The sequence below is a fragment of the Schistocerca americana genome, chromosome 1 (genome assembly GCF_021461395.2).
Source record: "Schistocerca americana isolate TAMUIC-IGC-003095 chromosome 1, iqSchAmer2.1, whole genome shotgun sequence".
Classification (NCBI taxonomy): Eukaryota; Metazoa; Arthropoda; class Insecta; order Orthoptera; family Acrididae; genus Schistocerca; species Schistocerca americana.
The window spans coordinates 1,104,531,399-1,104,558,177 of record NC_060119.1 but is presented as its reverse complement, the minus strand read 5'-3'; the positions used below and the strand labels follow the sequence as shown (position 1 = coordinate 1,104,558,177).

Below are 26,779 nucleotides of genomic sequence, written 5' to 3'. Positions count from 1 at the left end.
TACAAGATACTAGGGTGGTCAATTCTGGAGTATTCTAAATCTACATCCATACTCTGCAAACCACCACGAAATGCATAGCGGAGGGTACATCCTATTGTACCAGTTATTAGTATTTCCTCCCATTTCATTCATATATGGAGTGTGGGAAGAACGATTGTTTGAACTCCTCTGCTCATGCTGTAATTAATCTGATCTTGTCCTCATGATCTCTATGTGAGTGATACTTATGGGGCTGTAGTATATTCCTAGAGTCATCATTTAAAGCTGGTTCTTGAAATTTTGTTAGTAGACTTTCTCGAGATGGTTTATGTCTATCTTCAAGAGTCTGCTAGTTCAGTTTCTACAGCATGACTGTAACACTCCCTCTTGGGTCAGTTAAACCTGTGATCATTCATTCTATCCTTCTTTGTATACATTTAGTATCCCCATGTATCCCCTGATAGTCCTGTCTGAAATGGATCCCACACACTGGAGCAATATTCTAAAATAGGTTGCGTGAGTCATTTGTAAGCAGTCTCCTTTGTAGACTGATTTCACTTGCCCAGTATTCTACCAATAAACTGAAGTCTACCACCTGCTTTACCCACAACAGAGCCTGTTTCATCATTCTATTTCATATCTCCACAAAGTGTTACGCCCAGGTATTTGTATGAGTTAGCTGATATTATAGCCATAGCATACGACATTTTATCATTTTGTGTAGTGCACAGTTCTACATTTCTAAACATTTAAAGCTAGTTGCCAATCCTCACACCAATTTGAAATCTTATCAAGATCTGACTGAATATTTATGCAGCTTTTTTCAGACAGTCCTTCATAATAGATAACTGTGTCATTTGGAAAAAGTCTGAGGTTACTATTAATATTGTCCACAAGGTCACTAATACACAACATGAACAGCAAGGGTCACATCATGCTTCTGTGGGGCACACCTGACATTACTTGTACATCTCATGACAAAAAGTCCTCAATAAAGTCACAAATTTCATGTGATACCCCATATTATTGAACTTTTGACAATAAGTGTAGGTGTGGTACTGAGTCAAGTGATTTTCAGAAATCAAACTATTTCATCTGCCTAATTGCCTTGATCCAAAGCTTTCAGTATGTCATGTGAAAAAAGTACAAGTTGTGTTCCACATGATTGATGTTTTTGGAATCCATACTGATTGGTATGGAAGAGGTCATTCAGTTTGAGATATGTCATTCTGTTCAACAAATCTATGTCAAAGATATTGGATGGAAGTTTAGCAGATCCTTTCTACTACCCTTCATGTAGAAGGACATTACCTGTGCTTTCTTCCAAGTACTGGGCATGTTTTTTTGTTTGAGGGATCTTCAATAGATTATAGTTAGAAGAGGGGGTAACTCAGCTGAAAATTAATATAGAATCTGATAGGGATCCCATCGGGCCCTGGAGATTTGTTTGATTTTAGTGATTTTGGCTGTTTCTCAACTCCACTGACACTAATACTGATTTCGCTCATCTTTTTAGTGGTGTGAGGATTGAATAGCAGCAGTTCTTCTGGGTTTCCCTTTTTGAAGGAACAAGCATTTGAGCTTTCAATTTGCTACCCTCAGGTTCATTTCCTCTCTCATTTTCTAGGGACTGGACACTAACTTTGGTGTCACTAAAACCCTTTGCATGCGACCAGGATTTCTTTGGTTTTGTGAAATATCATTTGACAATATTCTGCTGTGGTAGTCACTGAAGGCTTCATGCATTGCCCTCTCAACAGCCAAATGTGTTTTATGCAGCATCTCTCTATGAATAGTCCTATGCTTTGTTTTACACCTATTATGTAGTAGTCTCTGTTTCTTTAGAAGTTCCTTCACTGTGACTGTATACCACAGAGGGTCCCTCCCACTATGAACTGTTCTGCTGGGTACACATCTATTCAGTGCATGATGAAATATTATTTTAAACTTGAGCCTTACTTCCTCTACATGCCCCTGCCCTATGCTGAAAGATTCAAGTTTCTCTTTGAGATATGACACTACCAATTTTTGTACAAGGATAATTCCAAAAGTATAGTCTCCTATTTTTCTATAAGTACATAGACCTGTTTATTTCTACAATGGTTTACATCAGTTTACAACTTGAACATTTAGTTATTTTTTGACATAATCACCATTTCTGTCAATGCATTTTTGTTGACGGTGTGGCAAATTTGTATGCCCATGTCATACCAGCTCACTGCCATGCTGTTCAGAAAGTTATCAACCTCTTCTTTCACCTCGTCATCAGAGCTGAATCACTTTCCGGTCAAATGTTCTTTTAACCTAGGGAACAGGTGATAGTCACTGGCTGCCAAGTCAGGGTGGGTGGGTGATTATGTTCCACTGAAACTGTTGCAGGAGAGCAACAGTTTGCCGAGTGATGTGTGGGCATGCTTTGTCATGGAGAATGTGTACGCCCTTGCTCAACATTACTCTTCTCCATTTTTGAATTGCCTGTTTGAATTTTTCAGAGTCTCACAGCACCTGTCAGTGTTAATTGTGGTCCCAGTGGGCATCAAGTCGACCATCAATAACTCTTTCCGATCCCAAAAAATGGTTGTCATGACCAGCTGCAAACTCTCTGCACCACTTATGAACATTTTTGACGTCCATGCATGACTCGCTTCCATCAGTTGGTGATGGATTTCAATCAGCACAGTGCCCTTTGTGTTCAAAAACCGAATAACTGTACACATTTCGCACTTGGTGGTAACATCCATCGGGAACTCCATTCTCAATGGCTGCAAGCCAAGGCTGAGCGCCTCAGCGCAGCGTGTGCATGTTTACACACAGCACGCGAAGCACTCTTCATAAGAGTGTGACCAACTGCCGCACAAACAGGGTTCTCAGGGTTCTGTACTTATAAAAAAATAGGAGACCTTACTTTTGGGATTACTCTTGTATCTAGTTTTTTGAACATAAACAAAGATGATGTAACTTACCAAACGAAAGTGCTGGCATGTTGATAGACGCACAAACATACACAGAAGTGTTTGTTTGTGTGTCTATCAACATGCCAGCACTTTCGTTTGCTAAGTTACATCATCTTTGTTTTTAGATATATTTTTCCCATGTGGTATGTTTCCCTCTCTGATTCTTTTGGTTGCCCTTCATACTTTACATTGTTGCTGTAACAGCACTATAAACATTGATACCACTTTCAGTGTGGACATCCCCCAAAGAGGTCAGGTCTATTGGTAGCCATTAGATCCAGTATATCTTCATCATGAGTGGGGTTCCAAACTATCTGTTCTATGTAGTTTTCAGAGGAGACATTTAGTAATGTTTCACAGGATGTCTTATCATGTGCACCACTAACAAAACTGTAATTTTCCTAATTGGTTGTTGGATGATTAAAGTCTCCACTGATGATTACAATACGACTGGGGAACTTGCATACAAGTGAAATGAGGTTTTTCTAAAGTTTTCAGTTACATCAGGAGATGACTCTGGTGGGCAATAGAAGGATCCAATTACCTCTTTATGCTCGCCCATGATATCGAGTCCTGCCCAAACAGTTTCACTTGTAGCTTCAATTTCTGTTGATGGATTTGAGTTTCTTGTCTACTGCAACAAATACACCACTCCATTCCCCATTAGCCTATCATTTTGATATACACTTATTTTCCCCAAAAATCTCACTGCTATCAATTTCAGGTTTCAATCGGCTTTCTGTACCTGTGTGAGCTTCATTGCGTTTCAGGAGTGCTTTGAACGCTGGCATTTTGTTGTGAGTGCTTTGGCAGTTAACCACTAGTATTTTAATACTCTCACCTGTGGGAGACATTTCTTTCCATTTTGCACTGATATGTATGGATTTCCTACAACTATCATTTAACTGTATTGGATGGAGAGTCGCCTTATCTAAAAAGTCCCTGTGTGCACTCCATGCACAGTCAGCTACCAGGGGAGCAGTCTATGATATGTAGTACACATGTGATCCATTTAGGGGCACCCTGCAGTTCTCAACCCTATGGCACACATCCAGGAAGTTGCAGTCTAGCTTGACACAGAACTTTTGAAGCCTCTGGTTGTCCTTCCACTCAACTCAGAACCACGGGGCCACAGTCCGTTCTATGGAAAATGCTGCAAATTGTGAGCATTGTTGGAACTCAATGCACAGGGCTGGTCTTCTCAACCAGTCATTGGAATGACCCAAGTATGACCATGGACTCCAGACAATAGGAAGCATTTGTTCTAACATGCACCACAATCTGCAGCTGCCTGCACCCTGTTCCCTTAATAGCTGCCAGAATAGCCCCTTCAACATGTTGAATGAGAAGCCAAGGCATTTGCCATACATGTGAACAGCCCACAATTGATAGACCCCTTCCCTTTTGCTTTTGCCTCCTCTTGACACTGAACAAAACAGATTTTGCCACAATAGGTGAAGTGAGTCCCACTGCCTCAGTTTCAGTTTCAGTGAAAGAAGCAACTTGTACTTGTTGGTTGGAGGGATCAATACAACATGCTGAGACCTCTATGGTACCCATCTACACTGTATAGGATGCCTAGATAATTTCAGTTTTCAGGCCACTTCTCAAGTAAGCGTGACAATAGAATCAAAGAAATTAAAACACATACTGCTAGGATTGGAGAGAATAGTCCAAATGGGTGTGGTGTAACTGTAATGCTCTGGGAACTTAAATGGGAATTCTTGTAAAACCCTGAACTGTAAATTTAGATAACTTGTATTTGAGGAATACTTAGCAACCATTTTGCTGCCATCACTGTGTATTTCATATAGGGTTTTAGAATAAGATAAAGAGAGACTGGAGTGCAACATGGTGTACAGACAGTCGTTTCTGCTCAATACGCAAATTCAGTACGATGAAAACTGTTAATTGCAAGGTAGATGCTACCATGCAATGTACTGTGGCTTGCAGAATATGTATGTAATTTAATTGGATAGATAAAAAATCTACTCACAAAGCAGCGGCAGAAGACACATGTAAAAGGAGATTATAATTAGGCAAGCTTTTGGAGCCAGTGGCTCCTTCTTCAGGCAGAAGGGTTGAAGGGAAAGGAAGAGGGGTGGAGGAAAAGGCCCAGTGAGGTCTAGGAAAGGGGTAGATTTTGGGAAAGACACCCAGAACCACGGGTCAGGAGAGACTTGCTGGACGGGGTGAGGAGGAAAGACTGATTGTTGGGGACTGTGGGTGTTCTGCTCCCACTTAGTAGATTTTTTATCCATCCAATTAAATTATTCTGTCAATAATTGAGAGTATATATGTACCAGTCCTCCACCTCCACTAATTTCAAGTTGCCGCCCCTCGTACATCACTTGTTACTCAACAACATCTTGCCTCTGTACTTCCGCCTCGACTGACATCTCTGCCCAAACTCTTTACCTTTACATATGTCTGCCTGTGTCTGTATATGTGCGGATGGATATGTGTGTGTGTGTGAGTGTATATGTGTCCCTTTTTCCCCCTAAGGTAAGTCTTTCCGCTCCCAGGATTGGAATGACTCCTTACCCTCTCCCTTAAAACCCACATCCTTTCGTCTTTCCCTCTCCTTCCCTCTTTCCTGATGAAGCAACTGTGGGTTGTGAAAGCTTGAAATTTGTATGTGTGTTTTTTATTGTGTCTATCTACCAGCGCTTTCTCGTTTGGTAAGTCACAGCATCTTTGTTTTTAATATACTTTTCCCATGTGGAATGTTTCTTTCTATTATATTCAGAGTATATATGTAGATTTATATGTATATTAGTCACTCTCAGACCGAATGTGTCAGACCTTTATTATTGGAAAAATCATCTGGGCTGCATATTTTCAAAGAAAGACATACCAACCCTAAGCTAAGTTTTAAATCAGAACTTCTAACTCTTTGGAAACACATACACAGTGATGCAATAGCATAGTCTGTAAGTGTATGCTGTACCTCCTGAAAACTCACAAACAATGACCATAAAAATTTACTAACGCAAGAGGGAAAACAATAAATGCGAAACATGAAGTTCAATTGATTCAAGTCCCCAAAAAAGTTTTAATGAATTTTTGCTCTCCATTAGAATGTGTGATAATTTGAAACTTCATGGAAGAGTAAAAGATTAAAACTGTGTGCTAGATAAGAATCCAAGCCTGGGATCTTTGTCCTTCTTGGGCAAGTGCTCTACTGAACAGCTATCCAATTGTGACTCACAACCCAATGAGAAGCCTAGAGTAGATGACATTTTGTCAGAATTACTGAGTTCCTTAGGAGAGCCAGCTGTATCAAAACTATTCCACATGGTGTGCAAGACTTATGAGACAGGCAAAATGCCCACACACTTCACAAAGAACTGAACTCCAAAGAAGGCAGGTGCTGACAATTGTGCCATCAGTCATGATCCCAAAATACTGACATGAATTGTTTACACAAGAATGGAAAAACTGGTGGAAGCCAACTTGGGGAAGATAAATATGGATTCTGGAAAAATGTAAGAACTCGTGAGACAGTACTGACCATATGACTTATATTACAAGATAGGTTAAGGAAGGGCAAACCTATGTTTATAGCATTTGTAGATTCAGAGAAAGCTTTTAAGAATGTTGACTGGAATACACTCTTTGAAATTCTAAAGATAACAGGGATATAATGAAGGGAGTGAAAGGGTATTTACAGCTTGTACTGAAACCAGACTGCTGTTCTATGAGTCTAAGAGTATTAAAGGCAAGCAGTGGTTCAGAAAGGAGTGAGATGGGGTTGTAGCTTATCCCTGATATTATTCAGTCTGTACATTGAGCAAGCTGTGTAGGGTACCAAGGAGAAATAAATAAAAAAATTAAAGTTAACGGGAAAGAAATTAAAACTTGGAAGTTTGCAGAGGACATTTAATTCTGTCAGTGACAGCGAAAGAAATGGAAGAGGAGTTAAATGGGATGGATAGTGTCTTGAAAACAGGTTATAAGATCAATGTCAGCAAAAGTAAAACAAATGTAATTGAATGTAGCCATATTAAATCGGTAGTCCTGAGGGGAGTATTAGGAAATGAGACACTAAAAGTAGTGGACGAGGTTTGCTATTCGGGCAGCAAAATAATTGATGATTGCCAAAGTAGAGGGGAAATGAAACACAGACTGGCAACAGCAAGAAAATAAAACTTCCTGTCAGATTAAAACTGTGTGCCCGACCGAGACTCGAACTCGGGACTTTTGCCTTTCGCGAGCAAGTGCTCTACCACTTGAGCTACTGAAGCACAACTCACGCCCGGTACTCACAGCTTTACTTCTGCCAGTACCTCGTCTCCTACCTTCCAAACTTTACAGAAGCTCTCCTGCGAACCATGCAGAACTAGCACTCCTGAAAGAAAGGATATTGCGGAGACATGGCTTAGCCACAGCCTGGGGGATGTTTCCAGAATGAGATTTTCACTCTGCAGTGGAGTGTGCGCTGATATGAAACTTCCTGGCAGATTAAAACTGTGTGCCCGACCGAGACTCGAACTCAGGACCTTTGCCTTTCACGGGCAAGATTGGGTGGATAGATCAAATAACTGATGAAGAGGTATTGAATCAAATTATTGAAAAGGCAATTTTTGGCACAACTGGACTAAAACTAGGGATTGGTTGATAGACTCATACTGAGGCATCAGCGAATGGTAGAGCACTTGCCCTCGAAAGGCAAAGGTCCCGAGTTCGAGTCTCGGTCGGGCACACAGTTTTAATCTGCCAGGAAGTTTCATATCAGCGCACACTCCGCTGCAGAGTGAAAATCTCATTCTGGAAGCAAGAAAATAATTTCCAAAAAAGAGGAATTTGTTAACATATAAATTTAATTGTTAGTAATTCTTTTCTGAAGATATGTGTATGGAATGTGGCCTAAAAGGAAAGTGAAATGTGGATGGCAAGCAGTTCACACAAGAAGAGAATGGAAGCTTTTGAAATGTGTGATTACAGAAGAATGCTGGAGATTAGGTGGATAGATCAAATAACTGATGAAGAGGTATTGAATCAAATTATTGAAAAGGCAATTTTTGGCACAACTGGACTAAAACTCTTCACACAAGAAGAGAATGGAAGCTTTTGAAATGTGTGATTACAGAAGAATGCTGGAGATTAGGTGGATAGATCAAATAACTGATGAAGAGGTATTGAATCAAATTATTGAAAAGGCAATTTTTGGCACAACTGGACTAAAACTAGGGATTGGTTGATAGACTCATACTGAGGCATCAGCGAATGGTCAGTTTGGTAATGGAGGATAGTGTGGGAGTACAAAGAGGAAGACCAAGGCTTGACTTCAGTAAGCAGGTTCAAGTTGATGTAAGTTGCAATAGTTATATAGTTATAAAGATACTTGCACCAGTTTTTGAACTGGAGATAACAACAACAACAATGCACATCTTGAAAAGAAAATAGTGCAAATTAACAATGATATCTTAGAACTGCTTTACATTTTATTGTATTTATTCCAGTTGAAGATGACAGATAGATGGACAGGAATGAAATAAACAGAGGAGTAGAAATGGTCTGGAATAATTTTGGTAAATGAAAGAGAGTTTTCAAATCTAAATTACAGAATGTCTAAGTGCCCAAAATGAAATTTTAACAGTCTGTTTGTGTTATGAGACTGAATTGTGGCAGTGAGAAATAGCCCATTGATTCAGCAAGCACTAAAAGACAGAAGGTTTCTCTGCAATCAAAAGAGAAAAGCACTTTTGAAATTACTGGTAGAGTAATTATCTCTATAATTAAAATTATCCAACAGTGGAAAATCCGAATGGAATGTAAAAAAATTATGAAAAGGAAAGTTGCCACTCACCATATAGTGGAAATGCTGGGGTGCAGGTAGGCACAACAAAAAGACTGTCACAAATGGGCTTTCAGCCAACAAGACCTTTATCAGCAGAGGCCTTGTTGGCCAAAAGCTTATTTGTGACTGTCTTTTCATTGTGCCTATCTGTGACTCAGCATCTCCGCTAGGTGGTGAGTGGCAACTTACCTTTGTATAATATTATTGTAACGAAAATAAAACGAAGTTTTATTTCACATAGCTTGGTGAAGGGATAGTAAATGGAAGAATTTTTTGTATATAAAGAGCTAAAGAAAGACTCAGATGATGAGCTAATGATAGGTGGTTAAATGACATGACTATGTAAGCATAGATCAGATGTGGTTTAAATTCAAAGAAATAGTGATGACGGCAACCGACAGATATATATCAAATAAATTAGTAAGAGATTGTGCTGGTCCTCCATGGTATGAAAACCAGGTCAGAGCACTATTACAGAAGCAACAAAGGAAGCATGCCAAATTTAAAAGAATGCAAAATCCCCAAGACTGGAAATGTTTTACAGAGGTTCAAAATTTAGTGCAAATTTCAGTGCAAGATGTTTTAATAGTTTCCACAGTGAAACTCTGTCTCAAAATCTGGTGAAAAATCCAAAGAGGTTCTGGTTGAATGTAAAGCACACTAGTGGCAAGACGCAATCAATACCTTCACTGCATGATAACAATGGTCGTGTTATTGATGACAGTGCCAGTAAAGCAATATTATTGAACACAGTTTTATGAAATTCCTCCACAAAAGAAGACAAAGAAAATACTATAGAATTCAAATCCAGAACAACTGCCAATATGAGTAACGTAGAAGCATATATCCTTGGTGCAGCAAGTCTTCCAGTCCAGATTGTGTACCAGTCAGGTTCCTTTCAGAGTATGCTGATGCAATAGATCCTTACTTAGCAACCGTATAGAACCAGTCACTCATAGAAAGTTCCATACCCAAAGACTGGGAAGTTGTACAAGCCACACCAATATCCAAGAAAAGAAATAGGCGTAATCCGCTGAATTACAGACCCACATCACTAATGTTGATTTTCAGTAAAATTTTGGAACTCATGCTATGCTCAAACATTATGAATCATCTCAAAGAAAACAATTTATTGCCAAGTAGCCAACACAGTTTGAGAAAATATTGTTCTTGTGAAACAGAACTATTCTCTATCGTCACGAAGTAATGAGTGCTATTGACAGAGAACATAAAATTGATTCCATATTTTTGGAGTATCATCTCAGTTGTGTGACTAGATTTGTGATTTCATCTCAGAAAGGTCACAGTTCATAATAACTGAAGGAAATTCATTGAATTAAAGAGAAGTAATATCTGATGTTTCCCAAGAAAGCGTTATAGGACTTCTGTTGTCCTGATCTACTTAAATTATTTTGGTGACAGTCTGAGCAACCTTCTTAGACTGTTTGCAGATGATGCTGTCATTTACCATGTTGTAAAACCGAGCGAGGTGGCGCAGTGGTTAGCACACTGGACTCGCATTCGGGAGGACAACGGTTCAATCCCATCTCCGGCCATCCTGATTTAGGTTTTCTGTGATTTCCCTAAATCGTTTCAGGCAAATGCCGGGATGGTTCCTTTGAAAGGGCACGGCCGATTTCCTTCCCAATGCTTCCACATCCCGAGCTTGCGCTCCGTCTCTAATGACCTCGTTGTCGACGGGACGTTAAACAATAACCACCACCATGTTGTAAAGTTATTTGATGATCAAAACGAATTGCAAAATGATTTAGACAAGATACCTGGATGGTGCAAGAAATGGCAATTGACTCTAAATCATGAAAAGTGCGAAGTCATCCATATGAGCACTAAAAAGAATCCACTAAATTTCAGTTACATGATAAGTCACATAAATCTAAAGTGTGTAAACACAACTAAATACTTAGGTATTACAACTATGAATAACTTAAATTGGAATGATCACGTTGATAATGTTGTGGGGAAATCAAATCAAAGACTGCAAATTATTGGTAGAACGTTTAGAAACTGTAATGGGTGTGCTCAAGAGGCTGCTTATGCTATGCTTGTCTGCCCTTTTCTGGAGTCTTGGCATACAGTGTGGGATCCACATAACATAGGACTGACAGAGTAAAGCAAAAAAGTTCAAAGAAAGGAAGCTCATTTTGTATTATCACGAAATAGGGGAGACAGTGCCACAGGTATGATACGTGAATTGGCAGTCATAAATTTCAATCACTAACTTTCACCTCAGAGTATGAAAATGTTTTGTTAGCACACACCTACATAGGGAGAATTGGTCATCATAATAAAATAAGAGAAACAGAGAGCACACGGAAAGATTAAAGTGTTCTTTTTTCCAGTGCCCTGGTTGAGAGTGGTACGGTAGAGAAGTAGCTTGAAGGTGGTTCAATGAACCCTCTGCCAGGCACTTAATTGTGAACTGCAGAATAATCATGTAGATGAGTACGTAGTTGTAGATAATATGCAGGTGCAACAAGGATTCCTATTGCTGAAAGAATGTAATGCAGAGGGAGGTTTGGAGAAAATTTTCATGCAACATTACTTTCTTTGCAGGTCATTCAGTCTTCTGCTATCACTGGAACGCCCATGCAGGCCTTCTCATAAATCAGAAATTTTATTGCAGTTCTTTTGTTGTTGGTAGTAGGTTCCAAATGAAGGGTTTCATGTAATAGTCTTCCAGAATTGCATTACAGTTTTAATACTTATTCTAACAGTCAATAATAGTTGATGACAAATGTATAATGAAAATAACTAACAAGAATGTACTTGGGAAGCAAACTTGCTGAAGTTACTCAGCCATAGGAAGTGAAAATACCAATGTGGAATGTGACAGATGTAATTAGTATATTTGGAGCCTTTTGTTTGTGTTAATTTTTCTGACAGAAGACATGTGGAACATATCTTGAAGAAAATTAAAACATGTGTGATGAGAGCAAAGCAGTCATTAATCTGTAAGTGGATTTGGTTACCACAGTGCTTTACTTGACATGGTGCTATTAGCAATAGTGTGCCTTTGCCTTCCTCTGATCTGAGAAATAGTTGACCCTGCCACTTACAGATGGAATTACAGTATTGATTGACTGTTCTGTTAGTTCTTTGTAGAATATTTTATACATTATGAATTAATTGTAGATATTACATCAGTGTTGTGAGTGTTTCATTCATAATGGAATTACAGTGTGCAGAGAATTCAGATGTCAGTGCAGCTTGGTATTCTTGGCATACAGAAGCCATTTGTTGAGGTGAAAGTATGAAGAAGGCAGAAATGTGGAGCAAATGGAGGTTTAATCACAAAGGTTTTGATTTATAGTGTGATATTTAACCATTAAACACTAAGACTATTAAATCAGGATTACCTGATACACCATGTACTCAATAACACTCTATGCTTTCCTTCTTTCTATTTGCTGTCTTTTATCAGTAATCCACTATTACTACATTGGGCCATTCTTTCATCTGCATATTGGAGTAAACTAATGGATTTTACAAGCATTGTATTATTCTTTTACACCAGCAGAGGAGTAAATAGATAAAAATAATCTATAAAACTTTTTATATTTTTAGTCTTCATTAGCAGTTTCCTTTGCTCAAAATATTATCATAAATTTAGTTCCCATTTCTGTAAAAGACATGTAGTATTTTAGATATAGTTATCTGATGTATTGTCTTCATTTTTATTTTAATTTGTTACTATATCAAGTGTGACAATTATTTATTTGAAGTGAGGACAAAGCATCTAAGAATGCATACCGTCCATTTGGATAGTTGACTGTAATCCAGTTTGTGGTATCACTGTGGTAAATGACCTTAATTTTATATTTAACATTGCAGCAAAACCATATAAACAGCCTTACAAATAGGAACTTCTACTATGGAGTTTGTAAAGGTTGTTATGCAGAAATAACTTTATTTTTTCAAATTAAATTTATTCCATTTTAGAATCTTTACATCACAGTGTAATAAAATCTGAAAATGTGTTAGTAAGTTTCTTAATGCAAAAATTTGTCTGTGTGAATTCAAACATGAAGTGAAACTTTAATTATTTCAAAGTAAGCTGTTGGTCATTAAAAAGTAGAGGTGATTCCCACGTGGAATGTTTCCTTCCATTATATTGAAAAGTAGAGGTAACATTCTCTCATACTCATAATTATCATTGTCATTAAAGATAATGAACATCCAGCTAATTGTAGAAACCTGCAGAAGATTGGTAGCATGAAATAAGTATTTTGCCATTTATCAGATGCAAACAAATAAAAATCACTGCAAGATAAGTAATTATTGACTAACTTCATTGTGAAAAGGAAAGTTGCTACTCACCAGATAGAGAAGGCACTACAAAAGCTCTGTCACAAAAAATAGCTTTAGGCCAGTAAGGCCTTCATCAGAACTAGACAGCCAACACACATATACACACTCACGCAAACGCAACTCACACACGCATGACTGTAGTCTTGGCAACTGAGGCCACACTGCGAGCAGCAGCACTGGTGCATGATGTGAGTGGTGACTGGGTGGGAGTAAGGAGGAGGCTGGGGCGGGGAGGGGGAGGAATAATAGGGTTGGGTTGGCAGACAGTGACGTGCTGTTGGGGAGCACACAGGGACGAGGTGCAAAGAGGGCAGGGCAGCTATGTCAGGAGGTTAGGTTGACGAAGGGAGCGGAGAGGTGGAGAGGGGGATAGCGGAAAGGGAGAGAATCAAAAGGACTGAGTGCGATGGAGGAATGAGGGCTGTGTAGTGCTGGAATGCTGGAATGGGAACAGAGAAGGGGCTGGATGCCAGAGGACAATGACTAATGAAGGGAATATAGAACATATTCTAAGGAAAGTTCCCACCTGCACAATTCAGAAAAGCTGGTGTTAGTGGGAAGGATCAGTATCACAGCAGTCTATGAAGCAGTTACTGAAATGAAGGATATCATGTTTGGCAGCATGTTCAGCAATAGGGTGGTCCACTTGTTTCTTGGCCACAGTTTGTCAGTGGCCATTCATGTGAACAGACAGCTTGTTGGTTGTCATGCCCGATAGACTGCACAGTGGTTGCAGCTTAGCTTGTAGATCACATGACTGGTTTCACAGGTAGCCCTGCCTTTGATGGGATAGGTGATATTTGTGACCGGACTGGAGTAGGTGGTGGTGGGAGGATGTAGTGGGCAGGCCTTGCGTCTAGGTCTGTTCCAGGGGTATGAGACAAGAGGTAAGGGGTTGGGAGCAGGGATTGTGTAGGGATGTATGAGTATACTGTGTAGATTCAGTGGATGGCAGGATAGCACTGTGGGATGGGTGGAAAGGATAGTAGGTAGGAAATTTCTCAATTCAGGGCATGATGAGAGGTAGCCAAAACCCTGGCAGAAAATGTAATTCAGTCGCTCCTTGCAATATATCCTACATTACCATAACCTTCCTGGCCTCAGCCTTTGTTAGTCAGTGTCTTGTCCCATCCAGCCCCTTCCCTGTTCCCTTTCCAGCACTACACGGCCCTCATTCCTCCATTACACCCAGTCTTTTTAATTATCTCCTTTTCTGCTACCCCCCTCCCCCTCTTCCCACCTCTCTGCTCCCTCCATCAACCTCCTGATTGCATGTAGCTGCCCTACCCTCTTTCCACCTCGTCCCTGTGCTCTCCCCAACAACACGTCACTGTCCACCACCCCTACACTACTATCCCTCCCCCTCCCCACCCCAGCCTCCTCCTTACCCCCACCCAGTCACCACACCCATCATGCACCAGTGCTGCTGCTCTCAGTGTGGCGGCAGTTGCCTGAGCCTGCAGTCATGTGTGTGTGTGAGTTGTGTTTGCGTGAGTGTGTATGTGTGTGTTCGCCATCTAATTCTGATGAAAGCATTACTGGCCGAAAGCCATTATTTGTGACAGTGTTTTTTTTTGCACCTATCTACAACTCTGCATCTCCGCTATATGATGAGAAGCCAACTTTCCATATCACAATATTGTTACATTCCATCCTGGATTTTCCATTTTTTGATTATTGACAAACTTCACATTCTTCAGATGTGAACCGACAAAGAGTAAATAAAATGTTCAGCTTACATCATTGGAAAGCTACAGTGGTATCCTTCATATCCTTCTTCAAATGAATGGTCACCAACAAAGAATGTAAACTGTAGCTTGTTATGCTTTTGTAGAGCATGCAGGGGAATATTGATCCTTGGTTCAATACTAGGCAGTTTAGATTCATTTTTCCAGAACTAGTACCTCATGAATTTCACTTGACTAACTACTCACATGAACAATATACATTTGATTATTTCTTTACATAATTACAGTGTCTTAACTCAATTTAATTAATTTATGATAATTGTTTGATTGTGCTCAAGTTTGCACAAACATTATTGAGTTACAAGAATGATTTACATTTTTAAGAAACTGACACAGCAGATTATTTCATAGCTTGATTCACTTTATGATCTTCCTGTCTTATGCATGTGATATTGTGCCAATTATATACAGATATAAAAACTAATTACAGTAAATTTGAAAGTGTCCAATTTTTGTATTTTAGGCACATTTTGTCTTAAAACACAAAATGGGGGCGATGGAAGATGATTGGCGTTTGAGACAGGCAGTATACAATGGAGATATCAAGGTGAGAAGATAAAAGCGTCTTGTTCACTGGTCATCATAAGAAGAGCTGCACCCAGAAGTACCTGACTGATCCACTGCAAACTGGGTGGATATGTTGCACACCATCAGCTATGACAGTGGTTACTTTTGTATGGTTGGCCGTGCACTCAGGGACCTTTGGTGGGGCCGTGAGGTCATACCTGTAGTTTATATAAGGGGGACCCAAGTGGCCATACCAGCCAGTATGACAGCTGTTAGAATCACTAGCGTATCACCTGAATCTGCACTATGCCAAAACAACATGTTAGACAGCAGACTGTTCAGCTACATAAGTTCAAGAGAGGCTGGATTGTGGTGTTGCAGGGGGGTAGATGGTCCCATCACTGTATTGTGCACCACATTTGACATACAGGCACCCCCATTGCATGTTGCTGGCAGCAGTGGATGAAGGAAAGCACACATGCACACATTGTAGGTTCTGGACAACTGACATGCATCACATGGAAGGATGGGTTAATGGATTGTCCACTGCACATGTGCAGATCCAACGCAATGATAGGAACCATTCAGTGAGCTCACCTGCCTTCTATGGAACATCCTCAAAGTGCTAGTACGAGGGCTATTCAGAAAGTAGAGAACGTTTTGGCATTAAACAAAAAACTAAGTACAAGAAATACATTTTATTATATACATTTGAAAGAGAGATGGACATACTACTTTTCCATATAGTCACCAAACACATTGAGGCACTTATCATAGTGGTGGACAAGCTATGAAAGACCTTCGTCATAAAATTCTGCCGCCTGAGGCTTTAGCCAGTCAGACACGCCTGCCTGCAGTTCCGCGTCGTCATCAAAGCGTTGCATTGCAAGCCAGTTCTTCATCTTGGGAAACAAGTGGAAGTCGCTTGGTGCAAGATCAGGGCTGTAGGGCGGATGAGGGAAAATTTCCCATTTGAATGAATTAAGGAGTTCCTTTGTGCAGTTTGCCCTGTGAGGTCGGACATTGTTGTGCAAAAGCAAAATTTTTGATGTCAGGTTTCCTCGGCGTTTCCTTTTAACTGCTCTTCTAAGGCTGTGCAAGGTTTGACAGTACCAGGCAGAATTTATGGTTGCTCCACATTCGAGAAAATCAATAAGAAGCATACCTTGCCTGTCCAAAAACACCGTCACCATCAACTTCCTTGCTGACAAGGTTTTTGGGGGGACCTTGTGTGCCTCCATTCCATGGACTGTAATTTTGTCTCACAATTGATGTGTTTCACCCAAGCCTCATCACCTGTTATGATTTGATCCAGTAATGAATCACCTTGTTTGTGGTAGGCCTCCAGAAATGTCAACGTTGCCCCCATTCGCTGTTCTTTATGGTGCTCTGTAAGCAATTTGGGCGCCCATCATGAACAAAATTTGTGGTAGCCTAGCTTTTGAGTGACAATTTCAAACAATAAAGTCTGTGAAACTTTTGAAAATGAAAGCGAAAGCTCCGTTATTGTGAACTGGCGGTTTTCACGAATCATTTCATCAACTTTAGTGACAAGATTGTCAGTCACAATGCTAGGGCATCCACTCTTCTCTTCATCATGAACATTGGTTCAGCCATTTTTGAACCAAATGCACCATTTCCAGATGGAACATTCACTCATTACGTTGTTTCAATACACTTCACACAGTTCACGATAAACTTCTATAGGTTTTAGGTTTTTTGTGAACAAAAACTGCGCCTCACAACTGGCGTGATTTTCGATTGGGGTGCACATTTCAAATTCGAATATTGAAAAAACCAGATGTGCAGAGACATTCCCGCTGTCATGGATGGATGCTGACTGAGCTGCCGAGCATGCACTGACCAAAATAAATGCTATCAGTGCTTACCTAGTGGTGTCAGACGGAAACGTTCCCTACTTTCTGAATAGCCCTCATACCATTGGCAGACAACCGCATCGGGCAGGGCTTGCCTCACGCTGACTGTTACAACAGTTGCCCACTCACATCTCCCAAGACATTGTGCCTGACTCACTTGGTGTCAGCAGTGATTGACATGGAGCCCTGCAAGTTGACAGTGGGTCATCTTTAGTGACAAGTTCCACATCTGCCTTGGAGGTGGTGACCATTGGGTCTGTTTCTGGAGGCACAGTGGAGAGTACCACAAGGAGCAGTTTGTGGTCTCCCAGTACACATCCCACCAGTCTGGTCTGATGGTCTTAGGAGGGATATCTAGTGATGCCAATTCACTATTAGTATTCCTAACTGGCCCTGTGACAGCTGCACAATATATGGAGGTGGTCCTGCAACAGATAGCTTTGGCATTTGTGAATGTCCATGGCCATGGTCTATTTCAACAGAACACCACTCAGCTTCATACCACTGCCATCTCCTAAACATGCCTTGCAGCTGTGGGTTCACTGCCATAGCCAATTGCATTGCCTGATCTCTCCCAGAGTGAGAATTTGTCAGGTACCATGTCGCATGCCATGAGGCCTCCAACTCCACCCGCCAATCTGCAGGAACTACACACTCAGGTGCAACCAGCATGGGATAGAGCATCACAGGACTACCATGTGAGACCTGTACAACTCCAAGCTGTGACATCTGGACCCTTATATTCACAACCACGAGGGTCCGATGTTACACTAACACAAACATTTTGTAGCCATGTAGTGCAATAAATATTGGTCCTTCAAAGATGAAAGTGGAATCATTTTGTGTGTGAGGTACCATCTACCTGCATGCCAGTGATTGCAATCTGCCTTGCTTTTCTGAGTGCACCTCTTTTTATGATGATCATTGTAATTAAAGTACAGCATTTACAGGATTAAATTTAGTGAAATGACTCAGTTGACTGTTTTTAAAATATAACTTTGAATATTGTCAATTGCTGAGAAACTGGTGTCTTCAATTTTCTATTTTATTACTGATGACTGTTGTCATTTCAGAAATTTGGCACGTACTTTAATTTCCTTACTTACAGCCAGTGGCTGTTCCAGACTATAATTTTGTTTGTTTTTAGACTCTGAGGGAAATGATTTCCAATGGTGCTGATCCAAGAATTAAAGATAATGAAGGTGCATCCATTTTAATGGATGGAGCACGCTGTGGACATTTGGAAATGGTTAAGTTCTTGGTAGAGGAGGTTTGCATGCCACTGGAAGAATGTGATAAGAATGGAAACACAACCCTCTTGATTGCTTCATTACCAACATACTTAAATCTTGAGGTAAGTTCTGGAAAAAAAAACTTTTTTAGTTATTCATATTTCATTTTGTCTAGTCAGGTATTCTTTCAGCATTCAGTAAATTATTCCCCATTCCCCTTGCTCATTTCAAAGCTAGTTATAATGGTGCGAAGCTATTTGAATTCGATATATTACCCATGATGGAGAGAAAATGTCTTATTACTTCGGCAAAAGAAATAGTTAGGTGTGGCACCTTGTGAGGTGCCTATTTGAAGCCTTTATTCTATTCTAAGCGTCTTATTGAAGAAAGTTCATTGAATAACAGTGTTATGGGAAATAATGCAGTAATATACATCACACAACTTTTAAATAACATGACTTTTTCCACATTTATTGCCACTTTCGGCAATATGATAACCAGTTTCGGTCTTCATATTAAAGACTGGTTACAGGCAGTCACTTTCACAATCCTACAAAACAGTATGACACTGGAAAGTTAAACACAGTGCACTTTAGTATATGAATTCTTACCACATAATATCATGACATTGGCTTCAGTTTATACTGGCAGTGAACACATCAAACTTCTTGATAAAATAGTACAAATAAATGTATGTCTAAGTCAAAACAATAGGTGGCCAAAGTCTGAATTATTCACACATTGTCTCAAGGAAAAAGCTCTTAAAATTAATACTAGTCACTAGTTCAATTTGATATGTTAACTACGTCACACAGATACACTGAGCTTGTGAATACAGGCTACAGACATGCACTTATTTTGTGAACTTGTTACATAGATGTTACTGCTAGGATTTTGGAATACAGACTTTCAAGGAAACATTAGCATGTTAAGAGTGGTGTGTGAACTTTCACGACTTGTAACATAGTTCTGGCCTGAGTGCTTACTTCACATGGACTCAGAATATTTTGGGGTGAGATAGGCCTTATAAAGAAAAAGAAAGGCAGTAAGAGTGGTAGCTAATGCAAACAGGAGAGAGCCTTGTAGAGAAATCTTCAGAAAATTTGAAATACATATATCTACTCTATGTACATTCCACATGCAATAATGTTTGTGAAACAAACTTCAGAATATAATGTAACAAACGCATATAGGTAAAATACAAGTGGAAGAGAAAATTTTTCGCAGAATTACAAGTAAAGAAAAGGCTGCAGACTGTAATCCACATACAACTGGAATCCTCTTTTATAATAGACTTCCATCTGGCATCAAGACAGTTAATTTAAATACTTTAAAGAATAAACTTCTACATTTATTAATAAAAAAAAACCTTATTCAGAGGAAGTTGTAATATCTCTTTGCAAAACAGTATGTATAGCATAAGTTTGTTTTTGCAACACAAAAATGATAATTTCTTATCTTCACACACTTTATCAATGTATGCATTTATATTTCAAGCTGTAAAGTCTCTGTGCACAACAGTGTATATAGCATAATTTCTGACCTTCACTATTTATATCAGTGTGTGCACATATGTACATTAACCAAACCCTTGTGTATGTGAACTAAAATCTATGACAATGTCTGGAAACTGATTGTTATAAGGACAGTAAACAAACAAATAAACAAATAATTTTAATTAAGTAGCTAAGGATATCATTTACTCTAGAACAATTGGAACAACAAAGTTATAATGTCACACTTGGGAATCTAACAGTCATAACAGCATAAAAGGCAACAGTAGTTTTGGATATGTTTGCCATTTGATTACAGTCATTTCTTAAGATAATTACTTTTAGGAAAGCTTAAATAGCTCACTGTAAAGAGTGGATTCAGGGTTTTGTTATAAGTGGTTACTTTTAATTAATAGGGTTTACAGAAAGACTAAATATACCATTTAAATCAGTGGATCAAAAAATTATCATAGCAAAATTTCAGCTTTCTCTGTTTCAACCTGACTGTGAAATTTTATTTGAGTTGCAGCTGCACATGGCTGGTAAAACAACATTTAATAATAGGAGTTCAGTTTGAACTTTGATTTACACAACCACCACACTAGATTCAGAAACAGTTTCATTGTAGACCTTGGTTCCTTGTCTATGACACTGATTGGAGTTGTTCAAATACACTCCTGGAAATTGAAATAAGAACACCGTGAATTCATTGTCCCAGGAAGGGGAAACTTTATTGACACATTCCTGGGGTCAGATACATCACATGATCACACTGACAGAACCACAGGCACATAGACACAGGCAACAGAGCATGCACAATGTCGGCACTAGTACAGTGTATATCCACCTTTCACAGCAATGCAAGCTGCTATTCTCCCATGGAGACGATCGTAGAGATGCTGGATGTAGTCCTGTGGAACGGCTTGCCATGCCATTTCCACCTGGCGCCTCAGTTGGACCAGCGTTCGTGCTGGACGTGCAGACCGCGTGAGACGACGCTTCATCCAGTCCCAAACATGCTCAATGGGGGACAGATCCGGAGATCTTGCTGGCCAGGGTAGTTGACTTACACCTTCTAGAGCACGTTGGGTGGCACGGGATACATGCGGACGTGCATTGTCCTGTTGGAACAGCAAGTTCCCTTGCCAGTCTAGGAATGGTAGAACGATGGGTTCAGTGACGGTTTGGATGTACCGTGCACTATTCAGTGTCCCCTCGACGATCACCAGTGGTGTACGGCCAGTGTAGGAGATCGCTCCCCACACCATGATGCCGGGTGTTGGCCCTGTGTGCCTCGGTCGTATGCAGTCCTGATTGTGGCGCTCACCTGCACGGCGCCAAACACGCATACGACCATCATTGGCACCAAGGCAGAAGCGACTCTCATCGCTGAAGACGACACGTCTCCATTCGTCCCTCCATTCACGCCTGTCGCGACACCACTGGAGACGGGCTGCACAATGTTGGGGCGTGAGCGGAAGACGGCCTAACGGTGTGCGGGACCATAGCCCAGCTTCATGGAGACGGTTGTGAATGGTCCTCGCCGATACCCCAGGAGCAACAGTGTCCCTAATTTGCTGGGAAGTGGCGGTGCGGTCTCCTACGGCACTGCGTAGGATCCTACGGTCTTGGCGTGCATCCGTGCGTCGCTGCGGTCCGGTCCCAGGTCGACGGGCACGTGCACCTTCCGCCGACCACTGGCGACAACATCGATGTACTGTGGAGACCTCACGCCCCACGTGTTGAGCAATTCGGCGGTACGTCCACCCGGCCTCCCGCATGCCCACTATACGCCCTCGCTCAAAGTCCGTCAACTGCACATACGGTTCACGTTCACGCTGTCGCGGCATGCTACCAGTGTTAAAGACTGCGATGGAGCTCCGTATGCCATGGCAAACTGGCTGACACTGACGGCGGCGGTGCACAAATGCTGCGCAGCTAGCGCCATTCGACGGCCAACACCGCGGTTCCTGGTGTGTCCGCTGTGCCGTGCGTGTGATCATTGCTTGTACAGCCCTCTTGCAGTGTCCGGAGCAAGTATGGGTCTGACACACCGGTGTCAATGTGTTCTTTTTTCCATTTCCAGGAGTGTATTAGGCAAGACACTGGGAATCCCCACAAAACTAAAAGAGAATTAAAATGGTATATCACTAATTCTCCATTACAAATTTTCTGATTATCAAGGTTCATGAATGGAAAATTACTGTTAGTTGCATGAAAATTAACAATGTTCATTGTAGTCAGGTCTCTGTTCTTGCAGCATTCTTGGTGTTCTTACTTGTTAGATAAATATCAATATGACCCTGTAAATATTAAGCTAGCCACAGAAGATAAACAGCAGATGTTTACATAAATAAAGCTGCATTATTTTTTTGAAGTAGTGGCCTTCCTGCTAATTTTGGCTGTTAATATTACCCTATGTAAATAAAAGGAATATACAGTACTTTAATGATAGTTACCCTCTATATCAGTGTATATATAAGTGATTAAATGTATATTTCTGAGAATTTCTGGAAGCTTAACAGTGTCGTGCATAATGTACTCCAACAGTTATGAACTACATGTGCATATTCTATAAATTTTAGTAGTAGTGTCTTGTTAAGAAAATAATTTCCCCAATAAAAGTTACAGTTCTTTTAAGTGTGAGACACGACAAGACATCCATTACATAAGAATGGAGAAAAATCAAATCCAGACAACTATAGAGGAATTTCCCTTTTGGACTGCACGTATAAGATCATGTCAAGAATACTATACAACCGCTGTAAAGATCAATTAGAACTGGAACTGGGAGAATATCAAGGAGGATTTAGATCCTGGAGAAGCTGCCCAGAACAGATAATCACCTTGAAGTTAGTTATGGATGTCTACAAAAGAAGGCAAAAACAACTAGTCATAACCTTTGTAGATTTCAAAAAGACGTATGATTGCATCCATAGATCTTCAATGATGAAAATATTAAGGAATTTTGGACTTCATCCTAAATGGATAAAAATGATACAGTTAACCTTAACAAACACCAAATCCAAAGTAAAATTAGAGGAGAAATATCTGAACCATTTATGATTAAAGCAGGGTTGAGACAGGGAGATTGTTTATCACCATTGCTATTCAATTGTGCTCTTGAATATGTAATGAGAGAATGGTACAAGGAAAATCCTATGAATATTAAAATTGGAACTAAGAAAGATAAAATAAACCTAAATTGCTTGGGATTTGCTGATGACCTAGCATTACTAGCTAATAATATTCAGGAAGCCACGAAACAAATAACAAGCTTACAAAATATAGCACAAAAATTAGGACTCCAGATATCATTTGAAAAGACTGAAATAATGGTAACGGATCCACTTGTAATAGATCACATCACAGTGAATAATAGGGAAATTAAAATAGTGAAACAATTTAAATACCTGGGTGAAATTATAACACATAAATTGGACGAGAAACCTGCATGGCGAGCAAGGACTAATAAAATGATAAAAGCTCAAAAACTAACATAGTCTACGTACAATAAAAAATGTCTATCAATTAAAACAAAATTAAAACATTACAAGACGGTGGTTCAACCAGAGGTTACATACGGAAGTGAAACTCTTTTTAAAGTCACCCAGAAAAACAGAATTGACAAAATTTTAAAAGTAGAGAGAAGAATTGCTAGAACATGCATAAATAAGAAATATCAAAAAGCTGGGCAATGGCGGATAGTTCCAAATGAAGTGGTATACAGAGAACTGGAGCCCATCACTGATACTATACGAAAGAAAAGGATCTCTTTTTGTGGTCACATTCTGAGGACACCAGAAACCAGATTATCAAGGAAAATTATTGAGAAACTCTGGAATTTGAAACAACAAGGAGGATGGCTTAAGGAAATAAGAGAGGATATGGAAGAACTGGGAATAACTCTGGATGATTTGCAGAACAAAACGCCAAATTTAAAGAAGTTGAGGGACACAGAAATAAGATTTAAACCAAAAATTGACAAACGACATACAATGAGAAGGGTATTTACAGATAAGGAACGACGAAAAGCATCAGAACGAATGAAGAGATACTGGGCCACTCGGAAGGGGAAAATACCAAAGAAGAGGACCAGAAATGATTGACTGAAGTGGTCCAATGAGGCCGTAAAAGCAGAAGAAGAAGAAGAAGTTTAAGACTATTACCTCTAACACCATAGAAGTCCAATTTTTCAAGTAGTAGTGTATGTTCTACACAGTCAAAGACTTTGCTTAGGTCACAAAAAGTGATTTCGGCAAAGTCTTTATTCTTAAATACTTGATGGATGCATTTTACAACAGCATCTATTGCATCAATTGTTGACATGTTTTTCCTAAAATCATATTGAGATCCACTAATAATTCCTATATTATCAAAGTAATCAGATAATTGTTTGTAAATTGTGCATTCCAGAACTTTCAAAAAAGATGGGACAATGGAAATTGGCTGGTAACTTATGGCAGAGTCTTTATCCCCTCTTTTATAAACTGGAACTGCCCTAGACAGTTTAAGGTCATCAGGAAAATATCCTTCAGCTAGACTTTTGTCTATACAATGTGTTAAGGGGTACACTATACTGCCTATGACTTTCTTCAGTATGTTACAGGATAAGTCATATATGTATAGACTGTCTGTTGATTTTAACTGTTTCACTATTCTTAATACAAACTCTGGTGAGACTTCAGAGAAACTGAAGATACTTGTATTTGTTGATGATCTACAACTATTTTTTGACAGTAACTGTGATGAACTGATTTTGAGTTTAGCAATACTAGTTCCTACTTCTTCAACTAATTTAACAAAATACTCATTGAGTTTTTGGGGAGAGATATTAATTGTAACATTTCTGTCATCTTGAGCGACACTATTTATTAGCTTCCAAGCAGCTTTGCGCTTGTTGATGGATTTCTCAATACTTCTGAGATTGTGTGCTTTTTTGGCTTCTACGATCGCTTTTTTATATTCATTCCTACATGTAGCATTGGCTAGTTTAGCTTGATTAGTCTTCAATCTACAATAAACATTGTGCAACAACATATCTTGGCTTTTCAAAGTGATCAGATTTTCTGTATACCACATATTTTGTCTTTTTGGAACTTTGGTTTTCAGGACTCAATCAGTTAAGCCTACTTCAAATTTCTTTGTTGGAATGCAATTATTAAAGTGTGCCAAAAATACTTTCAAAAACCTATCAAATAATATATTTGCTGGCAAATTGTTACTTAAAGTATAGGGTGTGTCTCCATAACACTGGCCAAACCAGTCTCTGTCAGCAAGGGAATTATAAAATCTATGAATTTTTTCATCTGAGACAGGTCTGGTGATCACAATTTTTGGAACGGGCTTAGTTATACTAGTCTTATCAGGAGGGAACCTACTTCTATAATTTAATGTTACAGAACTATGATCAGAAAATGCAAACTCTGACACATCACATGATTCATCTGTTGTTTTAAAATTCACAAAAATATTGTCAAGACAGTTCTCTTGTAGGCCTGTTATTGACACAGTGTAAGTTGGATTATCTTAGTAGATTTTGAAGTCCAGTGACACTACAGTTATGTGTTGTTACATCAAAATCTGAATTCAGATCACCAACTATTACAATATCACAAGTTATCCATCTAGTTTTGCCAAGTACATGTAACAGCTGGTCCAGTTTCTCTAGAAATACACTGATGATGCCCTTAGGTGATCTGTACAGGGATATTACCAATAACTTAAAACTGTCGAAAACTACACCAGCTGCTTCCAAGTTCAGTTTGCCACACAAAAATCTAGATCCAATCTATTGATTGAACATCTAAGTGACTTGTTAACATAGATTTGCTACACAACCTCTTAAATGCAATTTTCTGCAGTAGCTATTGGCTATATTATAATTATCAAATTTAACAAATGTTAGGTCACTCTCAGTAGCCCGTTGCTCACTCAGACACAAAATATCAAACCCATTTTCTGTTCAAAGATTATTGACAATAAGTTCCTTATCCCTCACTCCCTGAATGTTAAGATATTATATTTTAAGATCCAGCTTGTCTTTCCTCGCAGATGTACCATTATGGTGAGGGGCTATTAAATCTCCTGCATTATGTACCTTATGAGCTTCTTCTCCTTGCTGACTTTGAGTAAAAAATCATTTAGACGGAGAGGAGGAACTGTTTTTCGCTTACCCACAACACTTGACACTGCTACTGCTTGTTGAACTCTCTTCCCTTCTTCATGTTCATGTCTTGATCTCGATGACTGGGTTCCTCTTGTGGGTAGTTCAGATGTTGCTGCAGAATGGATACTTGTAGCACTTAATGGAACAATAGTTTTTGTAGCTGAGTATGCTACCGCCCTTGCTGTTTCTGTTTTCTCTGTTCCTTACTGTGTTGTTCCAACTGTTGTAGCTGTTAATATACCTGCTTCTCTCCCAACACGTTCCTCTGTAATCAATGTTTCTTCAAGTTGTGTTACTGCAGCAGCTGGAGTAGTTGGCAGGCATGATATATTGCAGCTCTCCTTCACCATCGGCAATGGGATTGGATTACATTTTTAACTTCTAGTAGAAACACTTTCCACTAATACCTTGATCTTCTGGCTGAGTAGCAGTTTACCCCATTTATTTAAATGCATTCCATGTGTAGTGAAGTGCTTTCTCTCCAGGTCATCAATATTAAGGAAAACACATTTGTAGTGGCCTTGCAGATCTTTTTGTACATCCTGTTTGCTTTTTGGATCTCTCTGTTCACACAAGACGATTCAGTAAGATCATACATGTGTGGTATGCCTACCTTGGTCACGTTTTGATTCACTAAGGTACATAGCACATTTCTTAACAAACTGTTTGCCACTATTAGTTCATTCTT

General features: G+C 39.5%; 1 protein-coding gene across 1 annotated transcript in view; it reads left to right on the top strand.

Annotated features, from left to right (window-relative positions):
• The window catches only part of LOC124618131 (serine/threonine-protein phosphatase 6 regulatory ankyrin repeat subunit C-like), a 278,501-nt gene that overhangs the window by 26,869 nt on the left and 224,853 nt on the right, over positions 1-26,779 (top strand). Inside the window, exons 2-3 of the mRNA XM_047145320.1 lie at positions 15,277-15,360; positions 18,345-18,551. Coding sequence (XP_047001276.1) covers positions 15,301-15,360; positions 18,345-18,551 — 267 coding nt within the window. The 5' untranslated portion in view covers positions 15,277-15,300. The remainder of the gene's footprint in view (positions 1-15,276; positions 15,361-18,344; positions 18,552-26,779) is intronic.